Source organism: Brachycentrus maculatus, unplaced genomic scaffold, assembly GCF_059751285.1.
Source record: "Brachycentrus maculatus isolate JH-2025_06_01 unplaced genomic scaffold, ASM5975128v1 h1tg001444l, whole genome shotgun sequence".
Taxonomy (NCBI): domain Eukaryota; kingdom Metazoa; phylum Arthropoda; class Insecta; order Trichoptera; family Brachycentridae; genus Brachycentrus; species Brachycentrus maculatus.
The window spans coordinates 9,738-22,904 of NW_028282087.1; the positions used below are offsets into that span (position 1 = coordinate 9,738).

The following is a 13,167-nucleotide window of genomic DNA, read 5'->3' on the forward strand; positions in this document are numbered from 1 at the left end:
ACATTGATTAAAACTTCGCATCATATTAGTACTTGCGAAGGAGTGAACTTTTCAAGTCCGTACGAGAAAACTGCGACAAAACAAAAACACACAATGCCACCATATAACAATGGGGGTCCGTGATTAATGAAGCCACCAAGCGGGCTTTGGCTTACATTAGGCTCTTTGGTGAGGATTCGAGACTTATTCCACTCTTCCTCAGGGACGACCAGGGGTGTCTTTGAAAATTGAAAATATACATTTAAAAAAAAAAAAAAAAACATAATACTCTACTCAATTGAATAATTTCTTAAAAGTCTTGAGTAGTAAATAAATTTACAGAAATTATTTTTTCGTGTATTTTTTTCGTGTTTTAAACGTCAAACAAATTATTTATTAACCATCTTCTTCCTGACTCCATCCCAACTTGTCTTTGTAAACAAACTATTGGGGTCAGTTCTTCTTATCTTCAGGTTGTTGGTCCATCTATCATGAACAACATCACCTAAACCATGCTTTTGAATAATGTTATTTTAAATGTGTTAACGTTATCTAATAAATCATATTTTCAACATTTATGCGCTTATGTAAGGTAATGAAAAATGCGTTTAACTACTACTCTGGAGGTCTCAGATTTGAATTCCAGGGGCGTTAAAATATACATTATTGATTTTTCACTCTCATATTTATGTCATAAGACTCTGAAGTGACGCTTGAAGTGCAGGATTTATTTCAATGCCTTCATGTAAGTAACAGTAAAAAACACTGCTTTAATATAATGCAGTGCTTTATGCACTATTGGGTATGGATAGGGGTCAGAAGAGAAATAAGGCAGAATAATATCGCTCACTCCTTTCAACAACGTCATATATCAAAAAACTTGATTTTTCAGGATAACGTGTTTAAAGTTTAAAAATATAACAAAATGTAATTAAAAATAAAAATCAAGCCACTTATTGAACTTTTTTTACTGTGCAACAGATCTGTTTAGGTTAAACCTGAAGGTTTTTTCTCAATTTTAAAAATATTTAGTTTATATAAAAAAAATAATTAAACAATACATTTTCTTCAAAATGCAAAAACAACATTTTCTGCCATGTATCGGGTAAATATCAAGTTAAAAATAAACATCTTTTGCTGAGGTTTAAACATTTTCTTGGCATTCCGAAAACATGCACAACTGAAAATTGACGTTCTTGAAAGCAGTGTGCGATATGTGTAGGTTGAGAAAAGTCATTCGTTTCACTTTTTTCAAAAATGATAAAATGAAGAATAACGATATATATTTGGAATATTAATTTACTGAATCCTATAAAAAATTTGTCCAAAGTATATAGGTTTTTTTTCAGTAAAATTTAGAATCAGCCCTGATGTGGGTAAAAAGGTAACTAGCATTCACCAACTAACTACCCATACCCATTAATCGAGGTTGGCAATTAACATTCCTTGCTTTGTTCTGAATCCTAAGAGCTAAAGTGTCTTACACTGTATGTACAAGTACATACCTCCAGCTGGAGCCCATACTATGATAATAACGAACACCGGCAGTCTGTATACTTCTACCAGCGATAGTTTAGCGGGGATCGCATCAAAGTGTAATTAATGAATTTCGGACAAAGGTAATGTGGTTACAAGAGTGGAATTAGATTAATACGGTGAAGCTGAAAACAAACCTCACGCAGAGGCTACTACGCAACGTGGCCATTAAAACAAAATGTTTTTAATCTTAAAATTTCCCTTTTGAAAGATAAGCATACTTTATTATTAGGTGATTTATATTTATTGCAGATTTCTGAACACACTACAAAAGTGTTTTCATTTATATTATCCGTACATATTTGGTTAATTTGCATATCAACGTCGAAGTGGCTATGTATCATCCTAAGTGCATTTCAGATATATTGTTATTTAGAAACAATGACAGGTAGTCTTAAAACGTACTTAATCATTTCTGTAGGCGTTGATATATGTCACAATAAAATTATGTTTTTGATTTATCAATCTCAACATAATCTGTGTGATAAAATAAAACGTTAATTTACGTATTTAATATTAAATTAAACACCGATTTTTGAGACTACTAAGTTGTATTTCATTGTTGAGAAAACACATATTTTTTTGTTAAAAACACATAAAAAACGCATTCGTTTAAAAATGCTCCATAATTGTTTTTATGTTTTTTTTTAAATAAAAAAATACAACAAAGAAGACTCAAAAATCAGTGTTTGATTTAAAATTTAATAAATAAATTGAAATGGAGTTCTACAAATTGAACGCCAAATCTAATATTGTTGAACATTAACGTTTTATTTTAGAAACACGTGTAATTCAATCGGTGGTTGAGTCAATACTGAAGCCATGTTTACGCCACCCTTGGAGACACATTTTGAAATTTCTTTTGTCCTTATTTGGTCTAATTGCCGAATAACTCCAGTTTCCAAGGTTACCGCATCCGAAATAAGCCCTCCTACTCTTGCATTAAATTTATACTTAAAATATGTATGTATTTCATGCGAATCCAATGAGATAAAAATTTGTTTTTTTTTTATGAAAATAGTGTAAAAGTTTTCCCTGCAAGAAGAATAAACACTAATTAACTATCTAACAATCACACCGCTTCTCCACAAGTTTAGGCAGAGAGTTTGGAACCACACAGTAGGTACTCTGTCATTGCAAACGATATCCGCCACTTACATAATCACGTATCTCCTATCTATGTAGCTAAATGCCGATTATTTCGACTACTGACCTGACCATATTTAAGTATATATTTAAAATATTTGATCGTATCATATTTTCTTCGGTCTTCCTATGCACCGATTTCTTAGTACAATACATTCGCGTAGTAAATTTATTTATCTCTCCTTTCCACACTCATTCCTTCCACGTGTCCAAACCATCACAACATGCCATTCTTAATTGATAATGCTTATTTCAGTCATGCGGTCCTCATTTCAAAGAACATTTTATCATACCTTCGTGTGGCAAAACGATGAAAAATGTGTTAATCATTCAACAGATCTGAATGTTGACTGAACACATTCCAAACGCGTTCAGTCAACATTCATTCTTCTTTTGCCATTGTTGGTACCAGGACTCCGTCATATGTATACTGTCAGTTTTTTTTTCGTTGATTTTGATTATCCCTGTAAGAAGAAAATATACTTTGGACCAAAAATATTTTATAATCTAGACTTACCCTTGATGAAGTCTACTGCCATCTCCAGTCCATAGGTGTCCTTGTCGCAATCATCCAATATGTGTGCGCCAATAGTCACATTAGGCACAAGTCTCAATTTTTTGTTGAAAATATCCAGGGTGTACAGCATCGCTTCCAAAGCTTGGATCCCACCTTGAGGCATGATAGGTCCGCAGGTAACACCGTCTTCTCTTGAGTGAACCATCATCAGGCCTCCGAGATTGACGTCGCCTTCTACAACCGCTTCTTTCTTCACAGGCCATGATATGTCTATATGAGGCAGTCCAGGAGGTTGCATTATAAGCTCTTGTACTGTTGGATCCACGAAGTCCATAGATATCATTTTATAATCGTGGGAGATATGATGATCAGTATGTTTTCCGTGTTTATGATTATGCTGCTTGATATGGTTGTGATATGCGTGTTTGGTTTTATTGATATGTCCCAAGACGTTATTTTCGTCCTTAGTTCTGACGTCTATAATAAAGTCGTCTAGTTCCTTCAAAGATTTATCTTCTGCGTTAAATATTTCATCTTGTTTTTCAGTCTCTGAATAATCCTCTCTTATGTCATCATCGTATAAAAAATCGTTATATCCTTCTGCTTCCGTAGTCGCCTGAATAGCGGCGAGTTTGTTGAAAAAAGTTTCAAACGACTGATTAGCCTGTTCCTTTGGCTTTTTCTTTCTATGCCTGTGTTTGTGATGCTTCCTTCCGGTTTTCCTATTAGGCTCGCTGGAGGACATCGTTTCATGACTTCCTTTTTCATTTATCTTCTCGCTATTTAAGAAATAACTTTCAAAAGCATCAGAGGGAGGACTGGTTGTATAGTAACTACCACGCAACGATAGAGATCCATCGTCTTCCATGATAAAATCATCCTTGTATTTTGAATTTTCATCTTGGTATAATGAACTATAATCGTAGATTTGGATATGATCGTGTCGCAAACAATCGACTTTTGAAGATTGATTTGACAAGTCTATTATTATATCGATGAAAATAATAATAAAAATATGAAATAAAACACTTAAATCAATATTTTCACGAAACGTTTTGTTTTTTGTACGTTGGAATACACTCATATTTTGATTTTGTAAAAAGTAACTGTAACATTTTTCATACTGTTTTCATTTTATTAGTTTTCTTTTGTACTTACACTATTTTAAACGTTTAAATATACAATAAGTCTCACATTATGATATGAAATAGTCCAATGAAATCAAAATGTCTCTATTGAAGTTCTAGTGATTCAAGAACAATGTTTCAAAATTGGTTTATAAATATAGAAGTTCCAAGAATTTGAGAAGTGTGGTTGTCAATCATGGGTAGAATTAGTGAATGTTACACGTGTGTGAAGTGATCACTAAAACCAGCCTATGACGGTTGTAAGCCCCGTAAATTCCCAGACTTCCATATTCTTCTTCATCTATGCCGAGATGTCAAAAAATAATACTGTAAAATTTATTAATATATCTTGTATTTATTCTCACATTATTCGAGTTAGTTGGTATGCTAATTTCCGTTTGAGTTTCCTATACAGGAGCACAGCTTGTATCGGTTTTCAGTAAAACAATAAGAAACACCTGGATGTTGAATTTAGATAGAATTATTCCCAGAACTTAGATGAAATATTATATGAGGTAGTAGAAATGAAAACAGGTTTAGTTAAATTTACGTAAATTTAAAACAATTTTTTAAAATGATTTCACTTTTCATGTTCACATATTTTTATACCAGTATTAATATCATTCCAAGTCTTAAAAGTAAAAAAAAACTTTTTCATTAAAATAGCGATTATCCAACTATTTTAGAGTGAAAAATACTTAAGTCTAAAGAAAAGTTTATCTTCGAGGTATCAAAATGACTTTACAATACTAAAGTGCAATACAAATAATTAAAATAGAATTTTAAATATTTGGGAACCAAGGACTTATGTAACGCTCTTCCAAATATTAAAAATTTAAAAACATTTAATTGCTAAAAAATAAATTTTATACATTTTAATTCATGAAAAAACCACACTAAAAAATAATAAAAATAAAAACAAATTATTTCACTCTCAAAACGTATATGTATAAGTGTAAGTCCCTCTCCAAGCACAGGGGCTTAGACATTTTATTGAAGAAAACTGAGTAATTAATTTTAGGATTGCAAGATACTTCTATAAAATTAACTCAATTATAAAAAAACCTTGTTAATATATTAAATAAATAATTAAATCACCTTCTTACACTTATCCGCACTAAGTGGTGCATAGGGCAGTTTTATTTTGATAATTTTTTCATTAGGGTAATGTGATCAGCCCTGCGCTTCACTTACTAGTTTAGGGTACAAATTTTCAGTGAAATTATATAGTGAACTTAGTTTTGAAGCTACATAAATAATACATATATTTTATTCAATTTTTTCAACGCCAGATACATTTAAAAAATTAACCAGACAACATATTTAATTTATAACTACCACCCCGATACTAAACATCATGATAAACTTTCTTATCCCCTTATACTTAAACTTAGTAACGTATTTAAGCTTTAAGGCTCTTTAAATATTTATATTATTTTATCGCATCCCTTATCCTTATATTATTTATTGATTCGGCATTAACTTTGTGGAATTATTTATTGATTCGGCATTAAGTGTTTAATTTTAATAAAATAATCCCTTATCCTCAACCCGTTCACCACGAACTACAAACGGTTTTTTTTTAATATTATTATTTTCAAGATTACTAAAAAATCATTGTACTTTAATCAGCTCCAAGAAATTAAGTTTTGAGTTATGAGTATTACCTATGTTTTTGTGATATTTAATTAAAAGTATTATCATTAACCTATCTGTGACATTCCTATATCAGATAAAATAAATAAAAATGTAATAAATGTGAATATCCACGACATCATCATAAATTTCATGGTTTGTTGTTGTTAAATAATTCAGATACCTTAGGTTAAAATGATTATTTTCTATTCAAGTATCCCAAATATTCTGACTGTTATGATAAAAAAATAATATACAGAATTATGTTCACAAGTTTGTATTAAACAATACAAGTAAATATTTAAAATTTCAATTATTTATTCGGCAGTCACTTTGTGATAAATCTATCCATTGTTAATTTAAGTTTGCTTCGCTAATTTACGTTTTTCCGCATCATTTTCAAATAACGTATACGGTGTTTGAAAATACGGAATGCATCGGAACAAGTGTCATAGTAGATTTTAAGAAAAAGTGATATGATATTTACTAAGTAAAACTTGTAAAAAAAAAAATAAATATAATAAACTCCTCGTATTACTCAACATAATATATATAAATTTTTATATGTATATATTATATATATATATATATATATATATATATATATATATATATATATATATATATATATATATATATATATATATATATAATTCGAGGTTCCAATTGAGATTCTGTATGCTAAAAACTTCATGCAATTTGCAAAGTCAATGGAGCTCAAAGTTGGAAGCAAAGTGTAGTTAACCATAGCAAGGTTCGCGTGATGGAGACGTCAAAAGGCTCAGCTCGATAGAGAGGCATAGCCGGTGGCGTTGACGTAGACTCAGGGATGGGTAAAAGACCTGATCGGTGTCACAAATGGCATCATGGGTGGCATTACAGATATTCAACTTATACGAAAAATCAATCTAAAAAATGTATTCGTAATTTTTTTTAAAGGCCATAACTCATAGTTTGTCGCTGATATGGTATTAAGAGTAACGTTTAAAAAAAAATTTTCATTAAGAGATTTAAATTTAATGTATAATTTTTGGCATTTGTAATAACCTAGGTCTTGTTCCATTTTTCATTCGTTCAATGAAATGAATGATTTTTTTCTCAGTAAAACTATTATTAAATATCAAGTTTGTGGAATACCTTATAAATAGTTTTTAATAATACCTTATAATCCTTGATGTTTATAAACTATTAAACTACATGTTTACGTGTATCTTATACGTATATTGTTTTTGTTTTATGTTATAAGTTTAATTCTAAAAGAAATAAATTAACTTTCGACTGTACGTAAACATTCTAATATTTATTACTACGTGCATTTACGAGAACGTATGTAACAAACATTAAATATTAAATGAATATGTTAATCAGATTTCAGTTGCACAAATACTTCTTGGTTTAATTGCATCTATTAAATAAATTAATATGATATTACAAAATTTTAATTTTTTACGAAATTTCAAAGAATTCATATTTGTTTATATAACACAATCACATGTGTTGAAGTATTTAAAATTATATTTTTATCCCGAAGGTCTCGATTTCGATTCCCAGTGGGTCAAAATAAATACAAGATTTTCATTATAATAATCATATTTAATATAACCCTGGACTGGTTCCTGAATCGTTAAACTGATCATCTTGCATTCGTATAATAAATAAACAATTTAATAGACCATCAATTTGATGCAGTGCCTTATACACCATTGGGTGCAGATGAGGGTAAAAGGAAGGATAAGAGTATTTTAAATAAGTTAAAAATTTATTACTTGTTTCAAGGTTGCAATATAAAACCAGCATTTTGTTTTTTTACCTAAGCTATTTTAATTTTTGAAATACCAGTACAAAACTTAATTGAATTTTTTATTCAAAACTAAGTATAGTATTTTTCTTTAAATATTCATCCTTTTTTTATTTCAACTGGCATTTTATCCTACATTTTAACTGCCTAAAAATTTACATCAATGAATTTTGAAATTCAATTTTTGCGCAAAGCGTCTATCACATTATCATTTTATTTCTCATTTTATGAGTTTATTCTTTATAGGAGCATATACCGATCCTTTTTAATGGGTAGGGTTCGCAATTTCTCTTTTGCTAGCCCTGATCTACGTTGTACAGTTTTCATGCCTTCCATAGTGACGTAGTTCTACATAATGGCTCCAACCCTTTGACAATAGATCCACTTTATTGGAATTCGATAATCGAACGAGGCCGAATCCGTGAATGATCAGCCGAATTTGTGTTTTAGTAAAATTAATTGGAGGGCTAAAATACAGCTCACCGTGTGGTGATACATGTAACAACATTACTAATATTTTATTTGATATACGAAAGGTAATGCAAACTATGCGTATTTGGATATGTGAAGATACTGTTGATTTCAAAGCTTGAGTGGAAACTTCAAAAATTATTACCGTGGAGAGCGGAAACATTAGAAAAATTGTATAATAAGTAAGTATCATCATTCGAAGGAAGAGTAGAATTTTGAACTTTTAAAGATTTCCGTCTGGGTCAACATAAAAAATAAATTATTAAACCAGTAAAATTTAATGTCTGCTTTTAAAATACCAAACATTTTGAAGTAAAAAATAGCATTTTTAATAATATATCCACCACCATTTTTGTAAAATACTGACCAAAAACGTTAAGGAATAATTTGATTGGGGAAAATGAATGAGTACGACCTCAGTTTATTATATCCGTTTCCAATACTCTGAGAATGGTAAAAAATATACATAAAAAATATAAAATTTTAATTAGAAAATACCACTACAGAGGTATTTACTTAGTATGGTCTATATATTTGGAACATACGTTTAACTTATTAAATACCAATACAGTGGTATTCACAAAGTAGAACTTAAATTCAAAATACATTGATTTTACCACAAAGTTACTGCAAAATCAATTATTAAAACCGTTTCATGTATTTGATGTAGTTTAAATCATTATTCAAATCTAGTTTAGACATGATTTCAAAAAACAACTATTATTCTATCTTTATTTTTATTTTTTATTATTTCTGTTTAAGTAACTTTTATTGTGTTTAAAGTTTACCTCTTTAACACTTTATTTTATCTCTTTGACTAAATTTTTGTCATGTTTTTTTTCTAAGTAGATAGCTGAAGTATAAATTTTGTTCAATCTTTAGCATACTTTCTTTTTTTCTCAATAAACATACTTTTTGTTACTTGGTCGTAGTTTTTTTTTTAATACTATTTCAAAATCAGTAATTGAAGTGATTTATTGAAAATAAAGTATAAATATATAAATATATATATATATATATGTATATATATAAATATATAAATATATATATATATATATATATATATATATATATATATATATATATATTTTTTTTTTTTTATATATATATATATATATATATATATATATATATATATATATATATATATATATATATATATATATATATATATATATATATATATATATATACATATTTATATATATATATATATATATATATATATATATATATATATATATATATATATATATATATATATATATATATATATATATATATATTTATAAATATATATATATATATATATATATATATATATATATATATATATATATATATAAATATATATATATATATATATATATATATATATATATATATATATATATATATATGTATATATATATATATAAATATAAATATATATATATATATAAATATAAATATATATATATATATATATATATATATATATATATATATATATATATATATATATATATATATATATATATATATATATATATATATATATATATATATATATATATATATATATATATATATATATATATATATATATATATATATATATATATATATATATATATATATATATATATATATATATATTTATATATATATATATATATATATATATATTTATATACACATTTTAATACATAGATAAGGGTTAGCCCAGTACTTTTGACTATATGCAACATCTAGTTAGTCAAATAAACTCCATTGGAGGTCTTGTAAGGTATTTGAGAATATGGAGGATATGATTTTAATATGTAACTTACAGTGATTTTAAAACAAAGTAAAATTTAAATTATTAAAAGGAAAATCACAAAGTTAGTGCTTCAAATATAAATTATAATCTTGATATGTCACGACATTACCTCTTTTTCGGCGAATACGAAGTAATACCACATTTGCAGTGTAATTTAACTAACTTAGCTTTGAATAAAATATCCGTTCCCATGCTTCATCAAAAAGTATTATGTTTCCTTTATAAAATATAACATAATATCCGTTTTAGAGTTAAACATAAAAATACTTTGATAATTTTATCAAGAATCTTTTTTTTAAATATAAGTTTTATATGTAGTGGCTCACTAAGTAAGTAAAAGCATCGTTTTAAGACATCTTTGTCGTATGTTATTTGTATTGAAGTAACGATTTTAGAGGGCTGTCTGTGTCAACGTTTTTAAGTACCATGTGCGAAAAGCGTGAACTTCTCGTATTTATCCATGTGACAGTTTTGAAGTGAAGTGAAGTTAAATAAGACACTCCCGTGTAACACAAACACGTATTGGGAAAATAAAGTCTCGTTAATATATTGTTAATATTAAACACAAATATTTATCTTTAAAAAAAATATTAATATACCAATATAGAAATGTAATTTTTTTAAATCCTATCACAAGTTTTCACTTAAATACAATCGTTAAAAAAAACCTGCGTGTACAGAAATATAACAAAACAAAATTCAAAATTATGTTTTTTAATTGAATAATCAATATTAATTTCAAAGTTCCACTCTAGTCATATATCACTCACTCCTTTAAACAACGTCATATATCAAAAATCGTCAATTTTCAGTTGTGCATGTTTTCGGAATGCCCATAAAATGCAAAAGCATATATTCCAGTAAAAGCGACATATTTTCAACATAATATTTACTCGCTACAGGGCAGAAAGTTCTTTTTTTAATTTTGAAGAAAAGGTAGTGTTTAATTATAGTTTTAAATAAACTTAATATTCTTCAAATGGAGAAAAAGATCTAAAAAGATCTCTTGCACAGTAAAAAGTTCAAGAAGTGGCTTGATATTTATTTTTAATACATTTTATTATATTTTTTAACTTTGAAAACAATCTCCTGAAAAATCGAGTTTTTTTTATATACCATGTTGTTGAAAAGAGTGAGCGATATGTAACAATTTGGAAAATTCTTACAATGCACAACAGTTAAGTATAATTATAAAGTTCAGATTTCAAGCACAGTATTCGTCATTTGCAATCGATATTTTCGCTTACAATAACCGGGTGCTTATAACTTAGATCTCTTTGAGCAGAGATATCCGAAGGAATGATTAATACCGTAGTATAATTACTTGGAAGGATGTTCGCGTGGTGCTAACTTGTTGGGTTATCTCTTTGTGCGATGACGAGTTCAATTAATTCACATGACGCTCACCGCTTTTGCATTAATCTCTTTGCCAGCGTATTTCCAAGAAAGTGCTTACGAGAGAAATTTTCTTAATGTGCAAATGATAATGTATTTCAATATTTTACACAATATATACAAATTGTGCTTAACTTATTTTAACTTTAAAATTTATGAAAATTAAATTATTTTACTTAGTACATATTTATATATTTTGTGTTTCTATCCATTCCACACCATTTTCAAACACCGTTAGTCTTAATTTTAAGGTTATGTCCTTAGCACGTTGAAGGATAAAGCATCTGTTTTATTTAATTAATTAATTTATTATTCTCATTTTTAACGCTGGGAACATAAAGCCTGTAGTCATTGTTATATTGTTAATTATAGGTTTACACTTTATAGTTATTTACGTTTTTTTTTTAAATTTCCTTTGCATAAAAATGTTGCAATTTATATCTTTTCGTCAGAATCATTTTTACGATTACTTATAATTTCAATCACATATTTTATTAATATTTAAGTCATTTACTTTGCGATTCGTAATTTTTTTTTCTTACAAAAATGTAAGTTGTGTTAGTATGTAACCCCTCATCGAGATTTTATTTTCATTATTATTAATATTTATTTTAGCCATAAGTGTGAGAATATTGTAATGACGCGTAGTATTGTTTGCAAGCCGATGTAGTGATTGTCCTGACGAAGTGACGGGCACGTCCATAAACCGGCAGAATAAAACCTCGGTGAGAAGTTATATACTTATATGTGTAAATATCTAACATTTTTGTGAGAAAGGGGTTAAAAAAGTATACTTTTAATATTTAATATTCGATATTAATAATACTGTTTTCTGATACGTTTATTAAAAAAAAATATTGAAACGTGTATATTATTTGATCGAGGCGAGTATCGATTTCAATAAAAAAATATCGCATCCAATATTTATTTTTACTGTAATGTATTTAAAAAATTAAGTAAAAAGGATATGAAAATAAATTGTAGAGTATTTTTTCAATTAAGTTTTATGGAAATACGAGAATATTATCCATTTAATATTTTTCAGATTTATAAGTAAATTGAAAAAATATATGGCCTCGGAAGTAATTTTTTATACGACCAAATATAAAAGCTTGAAACGTAAGTATTGAATGATTAAAAGCTATTTATTTTGAAATTAATTACGTCCCTAGTTTTTTGTACGTATATTCATAATGGTGATCTGCAAAAAACGTTCACTCAAATTATTTTTCCGTATTTGTTTTCGTTTGTTGCTGTATAACTAAGTAAAAGCTGTTATTAAATAAAATTAAATAAAACGTAGTTTTTTTTATTTTTATTAAATGATAACATGGCAGTTTTGTTAGGAACACACTTATCAATTAAAGCTTGTATTCGTTCACCAGTTCTCAATATTTAGTTAGTTAATATTTATTATTCTTTTTTTTACTTAACTTTAACAAAGAAAATAAAAATGTCAGTCATTCATAAAATAAAAAGAGGAGGAAACGTGAATAATTATTGCTCAAAATATTATTTTATATTCTATTTTGAATAATGCAAGTTCCTTGTTTTGTAATATGTATTATAATGCTTTTCTTTTAAAAACTGATCATCAAAAAGATTTCCATAATTTGATTTATATTAGCGTCATTATTATCGGTAAAAATATGCTGAAGTTTCCTGCTACAATGCCTTCTTAGAAGTTAATATTTTCATCTAAATAGTTCATTTTTATGGCAAAAAACAGGGATGATTCTGGAAAAGAAACATAATATTTTTT

The 13,167-nt window shown here is 27.3% G+C and overlaps 1 protein-coding gene across 1 annotated transcript; it reads right to left on the reverse strand.

The window, feature by feature from the left end:
• Nucleotides 1–3,178: 3,178 nt before the first annotated feature.
• On the reverse strand, nt 3,179–4,236 carry LOC148298996 (uncharacterized; the record flags this gene model as incomplete). Its single annotated transcript, XM_088276463.1, has 1 exon — nt 3,179–4,236. A coding segment is annotated over exon 1 (868 nt), but the record flags the coding sequence as incomplete, so codon positions are not given.
• Between the last annotated feature and the right edge of the window lie 8,931 nt (nt 4,237–13,167).